Source organism: Martes martes (genome assembly GCF_963455335.1).
Source record: "Martes martes genome assembly, chromosome: 7".
In the NCBI taxonomy this organism is placed as follows: domain Eukaryota; kingdom Metazoa; phylum Chordata; class Mammalia; order Carnivora; family Mustelidae; genus Martes; species Martes martes.
Window position 1 is genome coordinate 61210084 of NC_137894.1, and position 23449 is coordinate 61233532.

General features: G+C 36.8%; 1 protein-coding gene across 3 annotated transcripts in view; it reads right to left on the reverse strand.

The window, feature by feature from the left end:
* TMEM87A (transmembrane protein 87A) overlaps positions 1-23449 on the reverse strand; it is a 43872-nt gene that overhangs the window by 1783 nt on the left and 18640 nt on the right. The window contains exons 8-19 of one of the 3 annotated variants that reach the window (XM_080807997.1): positions 18735-18796; positions 17574-17757; positions 16445-16544; positions 14108-14201; positions 12383-12451; positions 10551-10659; positions 9523-9581; positions 8643-8746; positions 4390-4463; positions 3916-3977; positions 3022-3077; positions 2239-2269 (exon numbers count right to left, since the gene is read on the reverse strand). In XM_080807997.1, coding sequence (XP_080664123.1) covers positions 2239-2269; positions 3022-3077; positions 3916-3977; positions 4390-4463; positions 8643-8746; positions 9523-9581; positions 10551-10659; positions 12383-12451; positions 14108-14201; positions 16445-16544; positions 17574-17757; positions 18735-18796 — 1004 coding nt within the window. Of the gene's footprint in view, positions 1-2238; positions 2270-3021; positions 3078-3915; positions 3978-4389; positions 4464-8642; positions 8747-9522; positions 9582-10550; positions 10660-12378; positions 12452-13056; positions 13140-14107; positions 14202-16444; positions 16545-17573; positions 17758-18734; positions 18797-23449 lie in introns of all 3 variants that reach the window. The other 2 variants (XM_080807998.1, XM_080807996.1) reach the window with 2 other exon arrangements.

Below are 23449 nucleotides of genomic sequence, written 5' to 3' on the forward strand. Positions count from 1 at the left end.
TTAAACTTTAATGAAAATGTGTACCCACTCTGATTCAAGAATATAACTTGAAGAAAAAGTCAAGGATGTGGACAAAGATTTAGCCAGAAACATTTCTACTGCAAAACTCAAAATTTTAACAAAATAGTTGAAAGAATTAAATGTCCAAAAATATAGGACTGCATAAACAAAATTATGGTATACGCTTATAATGAAATATTACATATTCATTTGTTTAAAAAAGCTCTAGAGATGTTGTACAACACTGTGCATATAATTAACACTTTGCACTTGAGAATAATTAGATGGTAGATTTTATGTATTTTCATAATTTTTTTTTTAAAAACATGCTAAGGGGCATCTGGGTAGCTCAGTCTGTTGAGCATCCAATTCTTGGTTTGGGCTCAGGTCATGATCTCAGGGTCATGAGACTAACGCCCACATCAGGCTCTGCACTCAGTGGGGAATATGCTGGAAATTCTCTCTCTCCTTTGGCCCCTCTCCCAATTCATGCTCTTTCTAAAAACAAGTAAATCTAAAAAAATTTAAAAATAAAAAGCATGTTAAAAATTATGTCTGATTAGAAACAGTACTTAGGGGTCCCTGGGTAGCTCAGTCCGTTAAGCATCTGCCTTCAGATCAAGTCATGATCCCAGGGTCTTGGAATTGAGCCCCATGTTGGGTTCCCTGCTCAATGGAGGAGTCTGCTTCTCTCTCTCCCTCTGTCCATCCCCACCCCCATGCTCATGAGCATGTTTGCTCTCACTCTCAAATAAATACAATCTAAAAAAAAACAGTATTTATAGTATGCCATTTCAATTAAGAAAATTAATTTACTGCCATTAAATTTCTTTTCTTATATAACTTTTTACCTTAGAGTTAATATTTTTCATTTTTGTTTTGCTTCATTTGCTAAAAGCACATATCACAAATTTATACTGAACTTGGAACTGTAAATTTTTTTTCAAAATGATCAATTATATCAGCTAATCTATCCTTTTCACTTTTTTTCTTAAAACTACTCCTCCTGAAGCTCTCTGGTCTTCTCCATTGCAGACTGGATGCCCTCCAAGACTGTTGCCCAGCTATTACTCTGAGTTTCTTACATCATCTTGGGAGTTTATCCTTGCCTCTCTGTTGGACCCTTTATTCCCTGGATCCCAAATCTTTTTCTTTTTAGTTCTCTCATTTTGTAAAGAACATTTTCTACTACTTTTCTGAGAAAGCACACGTAGGATGTTAATTTATTTCCTGCATGACTAAAATCATCTTTATTTTGCCCTCATAACAAGTTTAGTTGAATATACAATTCTACATTGAAAATAATTCTCCTCACAATTCAAAGACATTGTCCTCCTATGTTCTAGCTTCCAAAGCTGAGGCTGAAGAGTCTGATGCTATTTTGATTCCCAGTCCTTTAAAATTTGTTTCTCTTATAGTTAAGTTCTTACTCAGTTCTTGAAAGGTTTTCACACAAGGAAGTATGAACAGATGGGTGAAGTCACTATCACCAAAAAAACTATAATAAACCTGTATTGCCATGAATGGCCCAACGGGGTTTTACACAGTCAACCTTCCCTGCCTGAAATATAGCAGTGGCTGAGAGCTAGTCACAGGGAAGCCCTGAGGACAACTATTAGCAGAAGCCCTCAAGAGAGAGATTTGGGGAACTGGAGAATACACCACAGAATGCAAAGTGTTACAAAGAAAGATAAGTTTAATTCTGCATGATAGAGTTCTCAGTTATTTCAATACACAAAACTGCTAAGGAATTTGATATTGTGTGCTACATCACACAGCAGGTCAGTGGGAAATGAACAAATCATTTTTCAGCAGTCAATCCACAACAATGAGTTAGAAATCAGGCAGATGCTCAATCCACAACAATGAGTTAGAAATCAGGCAGATGCTTTCAAAGGGCTTTCTAAAATTAAGAGAATCTAGAATAACCTAATATTCAGAATGAAAGACATGTCCTCAAGTCTAACCATGTAACCTAGGAAAAGAAATAGGGGATAGAAAGAAAGCTCTTTCTAGGAAGAAAAAAAAAAAAAAAGAAAGTGTATCGAAAGAAAACATTCTTGAATATCTGGGTTCTCCTCTTAGTATCTTAGTATTTCTATACTCATCCTTTTCCAACTATATCAACTATAGTTCTTCAGGGCATTACTGAGTCAAATAAAATTTCCCTGAACAAAGGACCTATGATTCCCTATTAAATCATCAGACCCAAAGATTATGCACATGATGATTACCAACCTCATCGGAATCCAGAAGGGCTGGAAGTGCTCTGCAGAGAGAAAAACACCAAAATGAACAATGTAAAGTCATAAATAGTTCATAAAGGAAAGTAGAATTATGAATGCAATTTAAAGCCTTTTTTATAATTATCTAAGATCTGCATATTAATGGCCATTTCAAGGGAATAAAAGCAAATATAAAAACAGAAGGTTACTGGAAGTGCACAGAAAACAAACAGGTTCTGCGCTGTGACAGAGTCAATGTTTAATTAAAAATAATCACGGGGGCACCAGGGTGGCTCAGTCATTAAGCATCTGCCTTTGGCTCAGGTCATGATCCCAGGGTCCTGGGATCAAGCCCTGCATTGGGCTCCAGCCCTGCATCGGGCTCCCTGCTCAGTGGGAAGCCTGCTTCTCCCTCTCCCACTCCCCCTGCTTGTGTTCCCTCTCTCAGTCAAATAAATAAATAAAATCTTTAAAAAATAATAAAATAAAATAAAAAAATAAAAATATAGTCATGGGAAAGAACTAAAAAATTCCAAAGAATTATCCCAATGAAATTAGGAAGATGGATAACTAAATCTTTCTAAGCAGAAATGTCATCTGAACAAACAATTCCGATTACTTTTGGTTGTATATAATTTGTAATTTTTATTGAACATCTTTTAAACATTTTTAATATTCCTTAATTTAAATAGTTTAATCTATAAGCTTTCTCATTAGCATGTTCTTCAGCTCATTCAATTAAATAATAAAAGCAATACTGAAATACGATTCTCATGGTAATGATTCAAAAACTTACACATCTGTCACAGAAGAAGGAACATTCTCCTCTACCCACTTCAAATCATCTTCCTGCTGGGAACATATAAATATCAGTTGTTACTAAAATGCCCCAAATAATACATCCCAAGTAAGGATCTATAGAGGTCTCAAAATTCTTAAATTCAATCTTTTGCGCATTCTTAAGGAGTATATTCATAACAAACGGCACTGCTAATAATTTTATAAACTATATAATCCAATACTTTAAAAAACCATGTAAGTGAAATATAAAATGATGTCTTTAAATGCCTTCCTCTCAATGGTCTAATACCTAAGAGTTTGCCTCATCTAAGTTTTGCTCCTTAAGAGTGAGATTAAACTCTAAAGCCCTTAATGTAGACTGCATGTACTATTTTAAAACAAAACAGAACAAAAAACTGCTGAATGAAAAAAATCTTGATCTTTACTACAAAAAACACCTTAGGTTATTAAAAGGGCTATAACTTCCACTAATGAAAACAACTAAATAGAACCATCAGACTAGGGACGCTTGCCTGGGTGGCTCAGTTGGTTAAGCATCTACCTTTGGCTCAGGTCATGATCCCAGGATCCTGGAATCGAATCCCACATTGGGCTCCTTGCTCAGCAGGGAGCAATGCTTCTCCCTCTGCCTGCCACTCCCCCTGCTTGTATGTGCACTCTCTAACAAATAAATAAAATCTTTAAAAAAAAAAAAAAAGAACCATCAGACTAGTCTGGAACCTTTTCAGGACATAGTAGCAAACCATCTAGTTAAAGATTACTAGGTCTTAGAATCACTTGCTGTTTTTATAAATGTAAATGTATTATATATGAAAAGATCTTTTTATAAAGCAAGCTTAGTTAAAGCACAGATTTAAAAAATCATTAAGGCCTGTATATAACTACTTACTGCTTTGTTTACTTTACTATTTCCATTTGGTTCTTGTTTAGTACTTCTCATTTTCATTCCTTCTGTAAAGCAAAAACAAAGTAGATGGGGTTAAGTATATTAGTAGACCAGCAATGATTTCAAACATGAATTCAGAACATTAAGTTTACTCAAACTGAATTATACAACAGTGTTTCTCCATCTTTATGCTAGGAAGTTCAAAACCAGATTTTCAGCTCCTCCAGTAAGCAAACTGGACATTTAATGTGCAACTGCTTACTGAATTTACCACAGCTTCACCTGAAAATTTATACCCTTATTTTTGCTGTCCCCTAAATCACCACAGGCCAAACTGAGACACAAGTGTAAAATGGGTATAAATAAACTATATCCAAGTATCCTGATTTGGATACTCACGAACCATTATACTTGCTCTACTCTATTTCTAAAAACCAGAAAATAATATTTAAAGCACAAATAAAATTTTATCACTACCAAAGCTTTCTTTTAGCATAGGTTCTTTTTGTTCATCCTCTTCCTCTTCCTCAGACAACGGTGAAAAGGCAAACCTGACCAAACAAAGATAAAACAGAAGGAAAAAACTTAGAAAACTACAAAAAATGGTCCAACTAGATTTTATAGGTTTTACTACTGAAACTGCAATGAGTCATTCATAAAATTATTTCAGTGAAAACGAAGTAACTCTTCCCCTTCAGAAAGCTCTTGATTGCCTATACGAGCAAGAGAAGCAGGACAGCATCACACTGAGGAGTACAGGCTCAGCCACGTATTACTTATGACTTGATTCAAGTTACTTATTCTCTGTGCCTCGGTATTCTCATCTGAAAATGGGGATAATGAAACATCACTCACAGAGGTGTTCTGAAAAAAGTAAACATTTCAAAAAATGCTTAGAATAATACCTCACACATAGTAAGCATTTATAAGCATATATAATCAAACAGAGGGAAGTAAATTCTCATGTGCTTTAAAATCTCAGCCTTTGAATCTGCGGTTAAGAGACAGAAGACCTGACCTTATATGTACCAGGTGATTTAAAAATCTGTTTCCCAGTGGGGAGCTGAGAAGATGAAGGCCTCATCTTATCTTTCCAACTTTGAACAGATTCAGCAAAGCAGCTGCCAGACAGACAATTCTGTTTTTTGTTAATTTTTATTTATTTGAGAGAGAGAAAGAAAGCAGAGGGAGGGGCAGAGGGAGAGAATCTTTCAAGCAGACTCCCCGCTGAGCATGGAGCCCAACATGGGGCTCAATCCCACGGTCCTGAGATCACAACCTAAGCAAAAACCAAGAGTCAGGACACTCAGTTGACAGCCACCCAGGTGCCCCCAGATAGGTAATTCTTACAAAGCGTTAGCTTTGAACCACTCTGTACTTACTGTTGCCTATTATTTTCATTCTACCTTGTTTGTAAAACTCCCTTTCATGAATTTAAAAACAACAACAACAACAAAAAAACCCCACCTCTTTAAAAGTTAGGAATATGGCACCTGGGTGGCTCAGTTGGTTAAACACCTGTCTTTGGCTCAGGTCATCCCAGGGTCCTGGGATCAAGTCCCACGTCAGGCGCCTTGTCCTTCTGCCTGGTACTCCCCCCTGCTGCTTGTGTTCACTCTCTCGCAAATAAATAACTAAAATATTAAAAAAAGAAAAAAAAAGCTAGGAATCATAGGGAACACACCCATAACCTATTAAAGAGTAACTAGCAAAAATTAACAGTAGATGCCAAAGCTAATGATACTTAAGAAGCACTTAAAATCAGAATAAGATAAGGAGGCCCACTCTTAATGCCTCAATTCAATATTATACAGGAGGGCCTAGCCAACATAAGAAACTTCTGCTTCTCCCTCTGCCTGCCAACCTCCCCCACATCCCCCTCGCTTGTGGTCACACTCTCTCATGCTTTCTCACTGACAAATAAATAAAATCTTAAAAGAAAAAAAAAAAAAAAAAAGAGGGGCACTTGGGTGGCTCAGCGGGTTAAAGAAAGTCTCTGCCTTCGGCTCGGGTCCTGATCCCACGGTCCTGGGATCGAGCCCTGCATCAGGCTCTGCTCAGCCGGGAGCCTGCTTCCTCCTCACTCTCTGCTTCCCTCTCTGCCTACTTGTCTGTCAAATAAATAAATAAAATCTTTAAAAAAAAAAGAGAGAGAGAGAGAGGGAGAGAGAACTGGGAAAACAATGTAGGAGGGTTGATGGGTATGATAAATATATAAAAATCAATAGCATTCAAAGGGTCCTGGCTGACTCAGCCTGTAGAGCATGTGACTCTCGATCTCAGGGTCATGAGTTCAAACCCTAATCAGGTATGGAGGCTACTTAAAATTAAAAAAAAAAAAAAAAATCAATAACATTCCTACATTTTTGCCAAAGCCACATGTATTATTTTAATTTAAAAGCGTGTATCCAGAGATGCCTGAGTGGCTCAACTGGTTAGGCACCTGCCTTCGGCTCAGATCATGATCCCAGGGTCCTGGGATTGAGTCCCGCACCTGGCTCCTTGCTCCTCTGCTTCTTCCTCTGCCTCCTCTACCTGCTCTGTCTGCCACTCTCCCTGCTTTGGGGTCTCTGACAAATAAATAAAATCTTAAAAAAAAAAAGGCGGGATGGGGTGGTGGTTTGCATCCATAAGAGCCATAACATTTTTAAAATATTTCAATAAAAGGGGGCGCCTGGGCAGCTCAGTGGGTTAAGCCTCTGCCTTCGGCTCAGGTCATGATCCCAGGGTCCTGGGATCGAGCCCCACATCGGGGTCTCTACTCAGCAGGGAGCCTGCTTCTCCCTCTCTCACTGCCTGCCTTTCTACCTACTTCTGCCTACTTGTGATTTCTCTATCAAATAAATAAATAAATCTTTTAAAAAATATTTCAATAAAAGTTATGACTAAAGCACAGGACTAAAATTGGTAGAGCAGTAACATATTCAAGGATGAAAAATGTATATAATTTTTCTAATTAACCTATTAATTAAATTCCAATTGAAATCAATAAAGGTTTTCCTAGAATTAAACAAACAAGCTAAACATTTCATTAAAGAGCAAAGATCCAGTAACAATGGATATTTTTTTAAAAAGAAGACTAAGGGAAGGGCACATACCAAGACATAACAGTAAACTAAGGTAAGACAGTGTACTACTGATGCAGGATCAGAGGGATAGAAAAAATCAGAGAACCCACAGTCAAACAATTCTTGATTAATGAAAGTTCAACTGTGAAATTTTGAAAAAAATTATAGAATAATTTCAGAATTCACCTCAAACCAGGAAAGTTTCTTAAACAAGACACAAAATACACAATACATGAAGGAAAAAAAAACCCGACAAATTTTACTCCATACTTTCAAGATTTTCTATGGCCAAGAATACCATTAAAATGCTCAAAAACAATCAACAACGAGAAGAAAATATCTGGAATGCTTAGAACAAAATACTGGTATCTAAAATATATAAGGAATTCCTACAAATCGATACAAACTGATCAATAAGCTGATTAAAAAAAACTCAAAAACATAAAAAGTTGATTGACAGGTGAACTAAATGACCATAAGCACATAAAAGCCATAAGAAGTAATTCAGCCTTAAATGTAACATTTTAAAAATAACAGTGAATATTCTCATCTGCCAGATCTGCAAAAATTGAATAATGGGAATATAGGAGGGAAGAGGAGAGAGCTCCTCTCGTACAATTGTCGGTACATATACAATTTGTTTCAGATTTTATTTAATGCACTCTGACTTTAATACTTTGAAAATTACAAATGTGCATACCCTTCACCCCAACAGTCCCAAGCCTACTCTATTTTTTAACTTTTTTTTCAAAGAACACTAACACATGTATACTAAAAAGACACTCTAAGGGTGCCTGAGTGGCTCAGTCATTAGGCATCTGCCTTCAGGCTCAGGTCATGATCCTGGGGTCCTGGGATCAAGCCCCGCATTGGGCTCCCTGCTCAGCAGTAACCCTTCTTCTCCCTCTCCCACTCCCCCTGCTTGTGTTCCCTCTCTCGTTGTCTCTCTGTCAAATAAATAAATAAAATCTTTAAAAAAAAATGAATAAAAAGAGAGGCTATTTTCATGGGGTAAAAAGATACTACTTATTTTCTAAGTCTTTTATTGGTATGTCTGATTATAAAATTAGCCACTCAGTTATGCCGCCTCATCCTTTTCCTTCTTTGGTGATATGGTTGGGTAATATAAGCTCTTAACTGTCTAAACACAAAAGGGAGGGCATGCCAAAGACATGGATATACACAGAATAAAGACAGCTAATTCCTACATAACTGAGATTTGCCAACAGCTTAACAAAGCAAATTCACATATAAATTTTTAATTCCAAAGTCTGTCACATAAGTTTTCATTTTACCCTATTGTTACAAAGTGAGCTGGGTTACTGGCTATAAAAATTATTCTTTCCTTCCTGAGGCTAGACACGTGAGACTTTCATTACAAGTATCACTATCTATCTACTTCTTTTATTTACTCATATATTATCAGATGTCAGAATTGAAAAATACCTCATACGAATTGGTTCAATTCCCTCCCATTATATGAAGAGGAAACTAGGGCCCAGGGAAGTGGAAAGAGGCACCATGACAAAAATCACAATGCAAATAGGAGAGCCGGGCAGGAACCCAGGAACCCAGTCACTGGATTCCAGACCCAGTGAATACTCTTTATACTTTGACAAGGCCATTCGGTGATTAGCAATATAAATAAGAAGTGTCAAGAACCTCTGGTTGTTCGCAGATGGTCGCCAGAGAACCATGATGACGAAGAGGATCATAGAGAACAGCAACCGCCAGATGGCATCATCCACCCAAAGCTCCCGCCAATCCTACCAAAAGGGGGAGAAGTACATTTTTATACATAATCTTAACTCTTCACAAAGCCCTTGACATAGAACAAGAATCAGTTATTTATTCATTCAACTTACATTTACTAGGAGCCTGCTATGTGCTAGGCAGTGTGCTAAGTGCTAGGAATAAAAAATGAATGAACACAGTTTCTTCCTTGGTAGTGTTTAAGTGTTGCTCAAGAAAACGCCCCAACTGAATGAAGCACTTCATTAAGACTTCATTATAGCTCTGAGAATCTTTAGGGAAAGGTTTTCATACAAGGTAAGAGAAAGTAACATTATGTTTTGTTTTTTTTTTTAAGAGTTTCATTTTTGTTTATTTATTTTTAACAGCTTAGCTCTAGCTTCTTAAGAAATGTTACTGGCCAGTCTCTCTGCTCAACTCTTAATTACATGGCTTCTGCTCAGATTAGCATTATTCATACACACTTAACATTGAGGACTCTGGATTTCTTGTTAATAATTTTTAGTTAAGGCCAAGACTGGCTTATGAAAAACTGTGATATCATTTATAATGTTCTCTCCCACTATTGGGATACAGAGTCAGTCCTTTCTCCCAAAAAAATCCACAAAATAAACCTATCATACCAAGCACTGTGATAATACAAAATATTTTTACGAGGAGGAAAGCATTCTAACCCTCAGAGTGGAGACCTAGCCCTAATCTCTTAAAAGGTGTGAACCTTACAACCATCATTAACACCAGTGTGTATTTTTTAAAACACTATTCATAAATGCATGTGTTTACAACTCACCGACTGACAAGTCACTATCCTGAACTTCATGGTTGTCCAGATGATAAACACAATAGATGCTAACAGGAAATGAAAAACCTGGTCAGAATATGAATGTTAGTTTCTATCCTCAAACGTTCTCTGATTCTCATCAAGTGGAATCCCACACATCCCTAACTCCCAATATATCACAATCATTTTCTCTCACTTATTGTAACACATTTATTCAACACAAATTTACTTAACAACTGCTATAAGCAAAGTGCACAATGTGTACCCTTGTCAACGCTTTCTATATACTTAAAGAATAGTTTTACTTATCATCTCACTACTTTAGCAACCCTCAGAAGTGGGAAAGAAGGTATGAGAAACATGGCTTTTTCCAGCATTATCAATAATATGATTGTTTTCCCTTTCTTCTTTAGTGTAACATTAATTTTTCTTTGTCTGGTCAGATGGAAAAAGGTTGATAAAATGACTGTAAGACAAATAGAATTATTGGTTCCAATCATAGGCCAGACCTCTCTATTACTGTTACACAAGTCAAAAAAGGCTGGCAAGTTACCCTTATGTGGGCTATAGTCTATCCTAATGTATGTGCATAACATATATGTTATGCATGTTTAATGACATATGTAAAGGCAATACAACAGCAATGTACACTGATCTAAAATCTATATAAAATTTTTTATTTCAATAAAACCAAATAAGCAAATATTAATGTCTTCTAAAAGAGATGTAAATGCTATATGACACTAATGCTAATTTGCCTCAAAAAAAGAAGAAAGTCTCAGAGAAAGAATGGAGACAGGAGAGGGAGAGTTAAAATTATATGTAATTGATTTTCAGCTATTAAAATAAGTGGTTGTCAAACTTTTTAGAACGAAAGACCCCTTCGAGAATGTGGCAAAAGTGAAAGACCCCTTCCCTAAGTGAAACACACAAAACTTTCTATGTAATTTTAGAAAGCCCATCCATGGCCTCTCAGGTTAAGAATCTTAGTTCTAAAGGAAATGCATTTAAATAGCAGAAAGCAAGTCCCGACTTACCTGCCACTGCCAAGATAAGCGTGTTGGTAAAATGTCGGTACAAAGAGAGTTTTACAATGTTCCTCCGAAGTTTTAACAGCTTCATTGTTTGAGTCAAGCTAATAAATATGTGTTTGCAGGTCAAGGAAATCAACATTCAGAAAAAAACAGTAAGCTAGTAAATTAACCCTTACATTTCTTTAAGGATCTGGGGTCATAATGACAAAGCCATGGATGCCAGGCCTTACAGCTCTTACTCTCAACTTTATAAACACTCCAAGCCCATCAATAGTTAGAAAGTCTTCATTTTCAATGAGACTTAAAGAGAAGACAGAACCAGGATAAAATGAGAATGCAAAAGATAAGAAGAAAGAAGAGAAGAAAAATATAAAGGAGAAATAAAGGTAGTAAACTTTCTAGAAAAACAAAGAAAAAGAAGCAAATGGAAGAAAAATGAAATAAAAATGAGTAAGAGGCAAAGCAAAAGGAGTTATCATCATCTCCTTTCTTCTTGTGAGGTAATGGTGTCCTAGTGAATCCAGTCTAGAGTCTTACATTCATGCCTACAACCTCCCAGAGTTCTACACTCAGTCCCCTTGTGTCATGCTAAGCAACCTGCCATCATAAACTATACTGAATTACCATACGATTACAATTGGCTGAGAACCACAGGCAGGCTCAAAGGCAACAACTCTCTATTTTCAAGTCATTATCTCAAGTAAAAGTTGCTGCACAAAGATAGGGGAGAGTTAATGACAACTATACGCAATTATCTGCTCTTATGTTCAACTTTCAAAATGAGGTGAAGATATGAAAGCAAGTGAGCTGAAGCTCACACCTGCCTTTCAACAGAGCCCTCGCAGCTACCTAATTATTGGGTCATCTTCTTGTATGGTCTAGTCCCTCTCCTCATTCCTCTCAATATGCATAGTAGAGGTTCACAAAGATACTGACCTAGAAAAGCTTTGTCCATTTGGATGCAGGACATTTCAATTTCAAATATTTTTGATATATGAAAATCCCCTCAAATTCACAAAATTACAATTTTATTTATACTCAGCCTTTCATAATAGTCACAGTCCATCAGGACAATAATATTGCACAACTGTACATAGGACCAAATGACATTAAAAAAACGAAACAAATTTTTAAAAATCCCCAAAAGATAAAACTTGAAAAACCTGAATCCTTCATCCAACAGGCCAAGTCCCTAATAAACAAATGTTTATTCTTGAAAAGCAGGAAGAAAAGATTATTCAAATAGAAGCTTGTTTGTTGCCTGCTGGTTGGCTTCTCCTGTAAATGAAGCAAGATTTATTTCAAAGAGTGACTTCTTCAAATAATCCCAAGTCAGCTTTTGAATGAGTGTATAAAACACTTACTATGTAAGGGTAAAATCTGCTAAATCTACTTAGAATTTTAAGAGTCAAACAACCTCATACAGTTCCTGAAACCATATTTTAAGAATCAAAATATTTACATAATTTTCAAAGCATTTACTAATTGCCGAGGCTGAAAGAAAGAGCAGGACCACAGCAGCCAGTGATTCTAACACAAAGTGAGATACACAAGTAAATCCAAAATCGAAGTGAAATGCTCATTTAAAGAAAAGGCCAAAAGCTTTTTATCTTGTTCTCAGGCTGCAGTAACCAACTCTTGACGAAATTTTTTAAAATTAAAAACAAAATAACTGCTTACCTGAGCCCCCCAGGTTGTTAGACTGAAAAACCCTATTCCCCAAAGTAAGGAGTAATCAATGAAACTGGCAAAAACCATTTGCAGAAAGATCAATGGAAACCCAACTCCGAGGGGAGAAAATGGACCGCCATCAAACAAGCCAATGAGAAGGATATCCACCAGCACAGGGCAGTGTCTAGGAAAGCCAAGGGGATAAAGGCCAAGGAAGCAAGATCAGTCTGGGCCTGCAGACAAAGAAAAAAAGGTGGTGAAAAAAAGATGTCTAGAGAGCACAGCATAGAAACCAGAAAATGACTGCATTTACATAATCATCTAGAATGATTCTGCATTTGAACTGAAAGAAAATAAGGAATAATACTTTGTACCTATATCATTCTTCCTTTCTGACAAATAATCACACAGAATACACAGCTATAAGCATTTCATACAAACTGGTGATCACAATCTCAATAAAATAAAACGTGCTACTAACTAATAGAAGGCAACCACCACAGAGCTCCTAGCATGCTAAGTAAGGTCCATGTTAAGAAGTGACCACACTGAAAAGCTTTGGTGTTACAAGCCCCCATCCCATCATATCATCTCCCATCACTGTGACTTTTGGCTACAAGTCTAAAAAGACCCTTCTCATATTTCAAAGTACTGCAGCCTTAATACATAGTTATAATTTCCAGAACTGTAATACAATATAATTCTACGAATAAGAGCACATCCCAAAATAAGATGTAAGGCAAATATCTGTCCCCAAAACTACACCGCTTATTTCATGAGTTTATATATATAAGGTGCTATTTATATAACCCTGATTACCCAAACATCAGGGCATTACTGAAAGGATATCCATAAAATAATACAGGCATCAATTGCTGAGAGGGCCAGGTTTACTATCAGAGCCAATGAGTAAGAAAAATACTACAGCAGCAGAAAGAAAATGAAATTGACAGGGTTAGAGTTGCTAAAAGTTGAAGGAAATTACATATAGGACAGTGTGATCTGAAAAACAGTATGTATCCATAAAATGTTTTATTTAAGGGGCAATTTATTACAAAACTTACTGAGCTCAGTAAGTCAAGTTTACAGCATTTACCACCTTGAATCTAATGGGTTATTGCTGAGAGTGATTTTTAAATAAATAACTACTGGAATGACCAGTAGTCATTAATCCAGCTGGAATGACCATTCACATTAATCCAGCTCTGACAAAATTCATCATTTATATTTAGTGCTTTGGTTTCCCTCCCTGACAAAAGGCATGATTTTATAATTCTCAAGAAAAACGTGAAACGATTAGTTGCATTTTAGAAAAGCCTTGGAAACTCAAGTACTAATTAAGCAAAGAGCACTATCACTGTAAAACGAAAAACAGAGGGTGCCTGGAGGGGCAGTCAGCTGAGCATCTGACTCTTGGTTTGGACTCAGATCCTCATCTCAGTGTGATGAGATGGAGCCTCTCATCAGGCTCCAAGCTCGTTGGAGTCTGCATGGGATTCTCTCTCCCTCTTCCTCTGCCCCTTCTCAACAAGCATGCACACATGCTATCTCTCTCAAATAAATAAATCTTTTAAAAAAGTATATTATTAAGCAAGATTATAATCTTTGCCACTTATACAAGAATGAGAGTCCACTGTCTGGGAGGAGGAAATGAATAAGTAGCAATTTGTGGACAGGTGGGAAAGCATTCATTCCTGGTCACTCATTAAACTTATAAAGTTCTAATAGATTAAAAAGAAAATTCAAATTATATATACATTTTGAAAATCAGTTACAAATAATTTAGAAGAAATAGTAGAGAAGTCCACAGACTTCTCCAATTTACCCTCTCAAGACAAAAACAATGTTATCTGAACTGATCATAAATACTTAGATTAAGCAGTACTGACCCCAGTAACTCTGAGGACCCCTTCCATGCCAGAGAACAAAAGATAGAGGGCTCCTGCTACCACAACTTTGTGAAGAGTGACTCCAAGGCGAGGCCTAAACAGGAAGCAAAGAAAGAGCTGAGCATCAATGCCATAAACTCCAAAATAAGTTAAAAGCAAATCATTTAATTAAAATACAGGTCAATAACTTAACAGAGGTAAGTCAGACATACTTAATCCACATAAGAAAAAAAAACTCAGAAGAACATATGGTCTTAAACCAAGTTAATAACTACTAGAACTTTAGATCTGGTCCCTAGTTACTATATCAAAAAACAAAAACAAAAACAAAAACTCTTTTTATTATAAAGACTTCTGAAACATTCAACAGTATAATGAACCCCTCTATGTCCAACATCCAGTCCCAATAACCACTAAGTTATAGTCAACTGTACCTCATGCAAACCCCACCCACTTCCTTTCCTCCTATATTATCTTCGAGCAAATCCTAGATAGTGTATCTTTAATTTGTATATATTTCAGCATGTGTTTTTAACCAATAAGGACTTTTTAAATACATAAACACAATACTGTTATCAAATTTAAAAGTTTTGATATAAGCAAATATCCTATTGCAACCCATTAGATAAACTGTAATTTGTAAGCTCAGAATCCAACAAAACATCAAGTCCTTCAAGCAGCTTCTGCTTCAAGATGCCATTCAATCAGAATCTGCATTCTGATTGATAACAAGATCTCTAAGTGATTCATTACTGCACTGTAAGTTTGAGATGCACTGCCTTAAATCATGTCTACCTAAGTCTAAGTAATATTTGTCCTCGTATTTTTTTGTTATATGCTAGCAGAGGTCCATATGGGCAAGGATTTTTCTCCCCACTGATGTATTTTTGAAACCTAGGCCCTGGCATATAGGAGGCCCTCAAATACTTGTTAAATGAATAAAATAATTTTAAAAATGAAACCCACCCCATTCCCCTAACCCCACTGAAAACAAAACTCCTTTCAGTGAATAAGTTTAAAAAGTTAAAACCCATTTCTTCAATCCCACTTAAAGCAAGACTCTGAAATAACTCTCTATACCCGGCTAGTTCCAATTTCTCTGCTCCTATTCTCTCTTGAACTCGCTCCAATGAAGCCTTTATCCTAGCACTTCCCTAAATCCTCTTATTAAGGTCACTTGTATCTTCCATGTAGTTCAACCCAATGGTCATCATTTAACCCTCCTGATACAATCACTCCCTCCGTGAAACTCTTCAGGTTTGCCTCTCACCACAACGGACCTTCTCAAATTCCTCGAATTCTGTTTCATCTCACTGAATTCTAAACAACTGAAAATGTTCAAGGGCTCCATCCTTTGATCTCTTGTCTATATACACTTACTTCATCAGTGATTGCATCCCATTCTCATGGCTTTAGGTAAACATATATATCCTGATGACTCCCAAATTCATATCTCTACCCCACTCTCTCTTATTTCCCCATTTGGTTATCTAACTGAACTCCTAATTTTGCCTCTATTCCAAACTTATTTCACCTAAGATTCTCCTTAACTTATAAATTCCATCCTTTCATTGCTCAGACCAAAATAGTTGGCATCATCCTTGATTCCTCTTCTTGTTCACATCACACAGTTGATCTACCAGAAAATTCCATTGGCTCTACCTTCAAAATATATACAGAATCTGACCACATCTTAGCATCTCTTCCTGTAGGTATACATATGGTCCCCACACCACCTTCAGATCTCTGCATAAATGTCACTAAGTGAAGCCTTCCTTGGCAACCCTATTTACAACTACAAGCTTCACTTCTTGCCTAGCACTCTCTACACCCTTCCCCTGCTTTATCTGCTTCATAGCACTTACCACTGACATATTAGATATTTACTTACTTATCTGTATCTTTGTCCCCTCCCTCCACAAATGTAAACTCCAAGCCTTTTGTTTACTTGCTGTGTCCTCAGCACCTAGAATAGTATCTAGTATACAGAAGGCACTCAATAAAATTTTTGAAAAATAAATTATTTTCAGACTTTTTTCAGACTGAGTGACATTCTCATAAAAAAACTGATTTCAAAAACATTTTGGAAGATTAAAAGTCACTCTAAGTTCACCCTAAAAATTTGATGTTTTAACATCATTCACTACATTGCTGATTTTCCTACAAATGCTCGAGTTCTCAGAAGTGAAATGAAACACTTAACATTTTTTAGATACCTGTCTTATTGCAAACTATTTCTTATATCAATTCTTTCAGAATTACAACAGGAACTTACAATACTGTTTCAATTTAATCAGTGTTTCAATATGTCCTTCCATATAAAAAGGCCATACTTACTTAACTATGCCATACCCCAGGCTGACTATGATGACCAGGGTTCGAGCCAGCGAGCGTTTAACTGCTGAAAGCAGCTCTGCAAGGATCAGGGCACCCTGGACTATGAGAAAGAAAGAAAGAAAGAAAGAAAGAGTGCTATAATTTAGGTTTGGGAAAAGGCGTGACTCTAGAACCAGAATGTGGATCTAGATAACTAATGCTCTTCAGAATAAGCATTGGGATTAGTCCTGTTCAAAGAAAATACCTCTCCTGCAATTCTTCTAAGTAAGTACACAAGCTGATTTCACTTACCTTGCTCATGTGAATAGCAGTCTGGGTGTGCTTGAATCACCTTTCCTCCCTAACTCCACTTCACTAAAACCTCAGCAGAATACCTCACCTACATGGACAGTTTATAACACCTACAGAACTTTTCTACCATTTTTAAAAACTGGGGAATACAGATTAAAAAAATACATATACACTGAAAAGCACAAAACACAAACACACACACAGTTTTCAAATTATTTTCACATCTACTACTTTCAAGCCTTTTCAAAGATAGAGAAAGCTCCAATTAGCAATCTTACAACAATCATCATTCATAATCAAATGGTCTGATGAGAGAGAACCAAAGCTATCACAAAAAACTTCAGCAAAATAATTTGTCATTAGCTGTTTACTTCAGTGAACCATAAAAACCCTCCTATTTTCTTGGTATTACTGTGCTTAACCAATTCTTAGAGGTACTTCTCCCTCATATTTTAAAATCTCTGAAATCAAAGTAGGTCAATGGCATCTTACTATTAAGTTGGCAGTATTTATTTCTCTCCTTAGATGTATAATATAATAATGGTACCTTAAAAATCAATGGCAATTGAGATGCAGCAATGGTGATAATCTTATTCAAAATGGCCACTGCTGCTGTAACTTGTATGAATCTATTTCAGCACAATTCACTCTTAAATCACCGAACCCGTAAGTTACGAGATTAAAAACAAAAGTTACAATCATAGTGATTATGCTTAAGTTATTCTAATAATTAAGAAACTGAAAAGTTAAACCCACTTAACGACTGCTGACATGAGGAAAACTCACATCTTACCTGCCAATTTCTCACAAGACAGGCGAACACTCTTTGGTTACATACCTGATTCGCCTTTATATCGGATGTTCTGAAATTCTGCATAGAAAACAGCTTTCTCAAGCATTCCCAGGAAGATGACAGCACCAATCCAAAACTGGATTCTCAGGAGATCTCTCCAATAGCAGGCAGACCATGCCAGCCACAGAACACCAAACAGGACATATACAATACACATCACCATGAAAAACTGTCATCCAAATGGGTAAGAAATAAAAAGGAGGATTAGGGCCAAGAGCCAATTTAGAATACACAGTCCTAAACTATATAAAAAATATATATATTCTACCTTCTACTTTAAGAGTAATTATTTCATTTCTTTGAAGTTCAATACTAACACAAAAAAATTATCTCCTCTTACACAGAGAGAAACTACCTAAGGACCTATCATCAAGAGTAACTGTTCTTCTGCATTTAAAGTGTCTTTTCAGGGGCGCCTGGGTGGCTCAGTGGGTTAAAGCCGCTGCCTTCGGCTCAGGTCTTGATCCCGGCGTCCTGGGATCGAGCCCCGCATCAGGCTCTATGCTCAGCAGGGAGCCTGCTTCCTCCCTTCTCTCTCTCTGCCTGCCTCTCTGCCTACTTGTGATCTGTCTGTCAAATAAAAAAAAAAAAAAAAAATCTTAAAGTGTCTTTTCAGCTCACAATCTAAAAGTACATAAATGAAGAGAACACTAAAAAGGAAAGAAGACATGGCAGGGTGAAGATACATCTAAAGGCAATGAACACAATGTGGGAAAACTATGAAAGGGAAAAGAAGAAATGAACAAAGGAAATCTGAAAACAGTGAGGCTATTCCAATAGACACAAACATACACATGATGAAGTGTCATCATTTAGTTACTTCAAATGCAATCAGAAACTACAGGAAGGTAAGAAGTACCCCACTTTGAATTCTACACAGAATATGAGATCTGAAATTATGTTTGAGGTACTTTCCAATTCTGAAATTCCACAAGTCATCAACTCTTCATTCTACAGATGAGAGGAGGCAGAGTGATCTACTGACATTCTCAAGGTCATATTTTAGTAAGAAGTACAAAACTACAAAGCAGTGTTTTCTGAACTGTTCAGGAACAATTCTTGAAAGAAGAATATTGAGACAAAACATGAACAATTTTTCAAGTTAAACTCATATAATGTTAAGGTTAAGAATGTAAGTTCACTTACAATCATCAAAGGATATTCTTCAAGCGTGAGGTATTCATAGGGACCCTTCACTTCAACAGTCACTGCCAAAAACACAGTTCTCGAAATTAATGTTAAGGATGCAGAAATTAAACAAAAACATTGCATAAGATTTGCCTGGTGAAATTAATGAAAATTCCATTGGGTTATTTACTTTTAACCATTTTAATTCTGGTGAATATTACATTTATAGAGCACTCTGAAATTCCTGAGGTGTTCTTATGATTCATGCTGTGTACCAGACAGGCCTCCACACTCCTGCTCCCGACAGTATATTAAGTGGAAGAGTCCTTCGTTCCCAGACACACATCCTGTAAAGACTAGATTTAAGCTGAGGCGCCTGGGTGGCTCAGTGGGTTAAAGCCTCTGCCTTCAGCTCAGGTCATGATCTCAGGGTCCTGGGATTGAGCCCCGCATTGGGCTCTCTGCTCAGTGGGGAGCCTGCTTCCCCCTCTCTCTGCCTGCCTCTCTGCCTACTTGTGATCTCCCTCTCTTTGTGTCAAATAAATTAAAAAAATCTTAAAAAAAAAAAAAAGACTAGATTTAAGTTATTTCTTCCACAAACCCCAACTAGAACCATAGCCCGGCTCCTCTAAATTCCAAACGTATTTCATATGTACTTTTTCTTACAATACATCAATGATGTGCTTTGGAAAGCACAGGATTTCATTCCTTCATTCTGCTATTCTCTTTGTCTTCTATCTAACCTTACCTATATTCTCCTATTTATTACTTTTTTTTACCTACGTCAATTTTATGGGACTTTACTACATTAATGCTTAATTCTCATTAAATACTTAATAACAACAACAAACTGGTTAATTTTTACACAGTATTTAATAACAAGAATCTGAAAGACAGATCTGCCTTACTGAAGCAAAACTACAACTTTTAAAATTGTAATTGATAAAAACTATCTTAGGTCTGATTGATAAATACTTATGTGAGAAGTGTTAGTCTGTGATGACAGACTAACAATTGCCTAGTCTACAAAAATTTCCTAGTTTTTACCAAGCAAAGGGAACATGCCATTATTAAAAGTAAACCAAAAAAAGAAAGAAAATAAACCCAATCCAACATTCATATGAACAAAAGGAGTACCCCATAATAGCAATCATAAAAATTTTAAGCACATTGGTTATTAAACCTATACCTTCTTAATTTAATAAAACAGGAAACAAAATAATTATTAAGTATTTATTATATCCTTTGCTTACTCTACGCCAAGGGTCAGCAAAATGTGGTCACCTACTTTTTATGAAGTTTCACTGGAAAACAGCCACATCCATTCACTTACATATTATCTATGGTTGCAAATTCACACAACAATGGTAGACCTGGGTGGCTGTAGTAGAGAGAACATTTACTATCTGGCTCTTTAAGAAAATTTGGCTATATTTTTCCACAAATACCCTGTGAGAAAGAATCTAGAGGATGAAGCAAAAGAAGAAATGGCTAGTTCTCAGGGACTGCTGACATTCAGGGATGTGGCCACAGAATTCTCCCAGAAGGAGTGGGGATGCCTGAACCACACTCAGTGGCAACTACACAGGGATGTGATGTTAGAAAACTACTGGGAACCCGGGTGGCTCAGTGGGTTAAAGCCTCTGCCTTCAGCTCAGGTCATGATCCCAGGGTCCTGGGAATGAGCCCCGCATCGGGCTCTCTGCTCAGCGGGGAGCCTGCTTCCTCCTCTCTCTCTGCCTGCCTCTCTGCCTACTTGTGATCTCTCTCTGTCAAATAAATAAAATCTTAAAAAAAAAAAAAAGAAAACCATGGAAACCCCCTCTTCTCGGGTCTCACTGTGTCAAAGCCAGACCTGATCATGTTTTTGGATCAAGAGAAGCAGTCTGGGATGTGAAAAGAAAGGAGACAGCAGCCTTCCATCCAGAGGGACATCTACTATCCAAGATTATCAAGTTCTTAAGATTTCTCTAGGGATTCTGCTTTAGCTTGTGATGGTCCACAGCGAGGGCCAGGAGACTCTCCTTGGAGTGGGAGAGCCTACATAATCTGAGAGCTTCTCTGCTGCTATGAGGACCCTGGGGAAATCTCCCTATTTCTGAGAAACTCTATGCTAAGCACTTTGTAAATTCTGTTTTTCATCATGGGAGAAGTAGGTCAGGGCAGTTGCATGCACACTGGGGTCTTGTGCAGAAATTCCTGGAACACTGGAGACAGATTTCTAACATTTTCTGGTTTATGTTTTCCAATGTCATGGAGGCTTTAATCGTAATCTTATAAAATTGAGACTCCATAACTTCATCAGAAAACAAAGCACCTCCCTAAAATGAGAAAATGTATGGTTTTATTTCCCTTCAAAAGTTTTGTGTTTTTTTTTCATATTAGCTAATACAGAAATTTCCACTCTCTATATTCCATTCCTCAATGGTGAAATAATTTAATGTTTCTGTTTCTTAGAATTCCTACATAAATAATGTTATTGGGGAACTAGCACATTTAGAACTCAAAACTTGTAGCCTTTATTAATAGTCTCAGTTATTACCTAACTCAAAAAAAAATCGGCTAAAAAAAAAAAAGAAAGAAAATTTGACTAACACTTGCTCTATGCCAAAATATAAAATAAATTTACTAAGCACTTACTATGTGACACACATTAGAGAAAAAAGAGGAGATAAAAAGATGAGTAAGATATTTTCCACCAGCCCGCAGAAAACCAGCTAGAAGGGAGAGAAAGTAGGAAAGCAAGACAGAGAACCACCCAACATATGCTTTCTCTCTCGTGCTTGCTCATTCTCAAATAAATAAAATCTTTAAAAATAAATAAATAAAAATAAAGTACCTTCTTATCTCCAAACAATGGATGGATAAAACAAAACAAGGACATAAGTTCACAAACAAGATATATACCTCCAAATATCAAAACTGAACAGAAACTCAGTACAGTGTATGATGCTGAAGTTATGGTCATTTTGACTCTGGGCCTGAAAAGCAAGCTGTGGTAGTCGGGAGTATAGTTCCTATGGGATCACCAAAATTAGTAGGATTCTAAGGAAAACTAGGAGCAGAGCCAGATTTGATGCATGAAGAGGCTGAAGTGGAACGGAACAGGGCTTCTTTTCCATCCTTTTCCAAGAAAGAAGGGTGAACGTAAATGCTGGCAACTGCTGCTTTAGACTATTACTCTTTAGAAAGCTATGGGCCTAGAAATACAGGATACCCCTACATCTTGGGTCCAGAAACTATGCAGGGTCACCCACTGGTTTACCTAGAACTGCTATAACACATATAACTATAGAGCAAAGACCCATTTCTGGTTTGGGAATTAAAAGCATTCAACACAACAATCTACAAAAAACAAAAATCCTAAATTGAGTCAAACAAAAGAAATAATGAAATAGAAAAGACAGACACAGTTGGGAAAACTAACAAAAGCTGGATCGCTGGGATAAAAATACAGTAAAATACAATTCTACAAAGTTTTTTTTAAAAGCTAAAAGGGAAAATAAAAGCAGTAAGAATGAAAAAAGCTACAGATACAGAGTTTTTGGTAAAGAAATATTACTCATAACTTTATGCCAATAAAATCTGAAATCTTGAATGATACGGACAATTTCTTAAAAACAAAAAAACATCGATTCAAATAAAAACAGAATAACTAAAAAAAAGAATTACTATTAAAAAAGAAAATTCGGGGCACCTGGGTGGCTCGGTGGGTTAAAGCCTCTGCCTTTGGCTCAGGTCATGATCCCAGGGTCCTGGGATCGAGCCCCATGTCGGGCTCTCTGCTCAGCTGGGAGCCTGCTTCCCTCCTCTCTCTCTGCCTGCCTCTCTGCCTGCTTGTGCTCTCTGTCTGTCAAATAAAATAAAATCTTAAAAAAAAAAAAAAGAAAATCAATCAGTCTTTTAAAATCTATATAGGGTAGGAAAAAAAGAACATCAGGCCAAAACACTATTATAAGTTCTACGAAACATTCAAAAAATGGATAATCCTACCCATACAAAAACTACTCTACAGAATTTTATAATAGGGGATATTCTCCAATTCATTGTATAAGACTAGTATAATCTGGATGCCAAAACCCATAGATGACAGTATGTGAAAAGAAAATTATAGGCCAATCTTACTATGAGCAAAACTTCCAAATAAAATTGTATAAAACAGAAGTCAGCTATGTATATATATGTGTGTAAGTGTGTGTATATCAAGACCAAATACTGGCATCTCAGAAATTCAAGAATGGGTTTTTCCTTTTTTTTTTTAAGATCTTATTTATTTATTTGAGAGAAAGAGAGGGAACATGAGTGGGAAAGGGGCAGAGGGAGAAGGAGAAGCAGCCCCTGCTGAGCAGGGAACCCAACACTGGGCTTGATCCCAGGGACCTGGGCTGAAGGCAGACACTTAACCGACTGACCCACCCAGGTGCCCCCAAGAATGGTTTAACATTAGAAAAATTGGTTAATATAATGCAACACATTAACAGATTAAAAATGGGGGAATCTACATGATCATTTTATTTTATTTATTTTTTTTTTTTAAATTTTATTTATTTATTTGACAGACAGAGATCACAAGCAGGCAGGAAGGCAGAGAGAGAGGAGGAAGCCGGCTTCCGGCCAAGCAGAGAGCCCGGTGTGGGGCTCGATCCCAGGACCTGGGATCATGACCTGAGCCGAAGGCAGAGGCTTTAACCCACTGAGCCACCCAGGCGCCCCTACACGATCATTTTAATCAA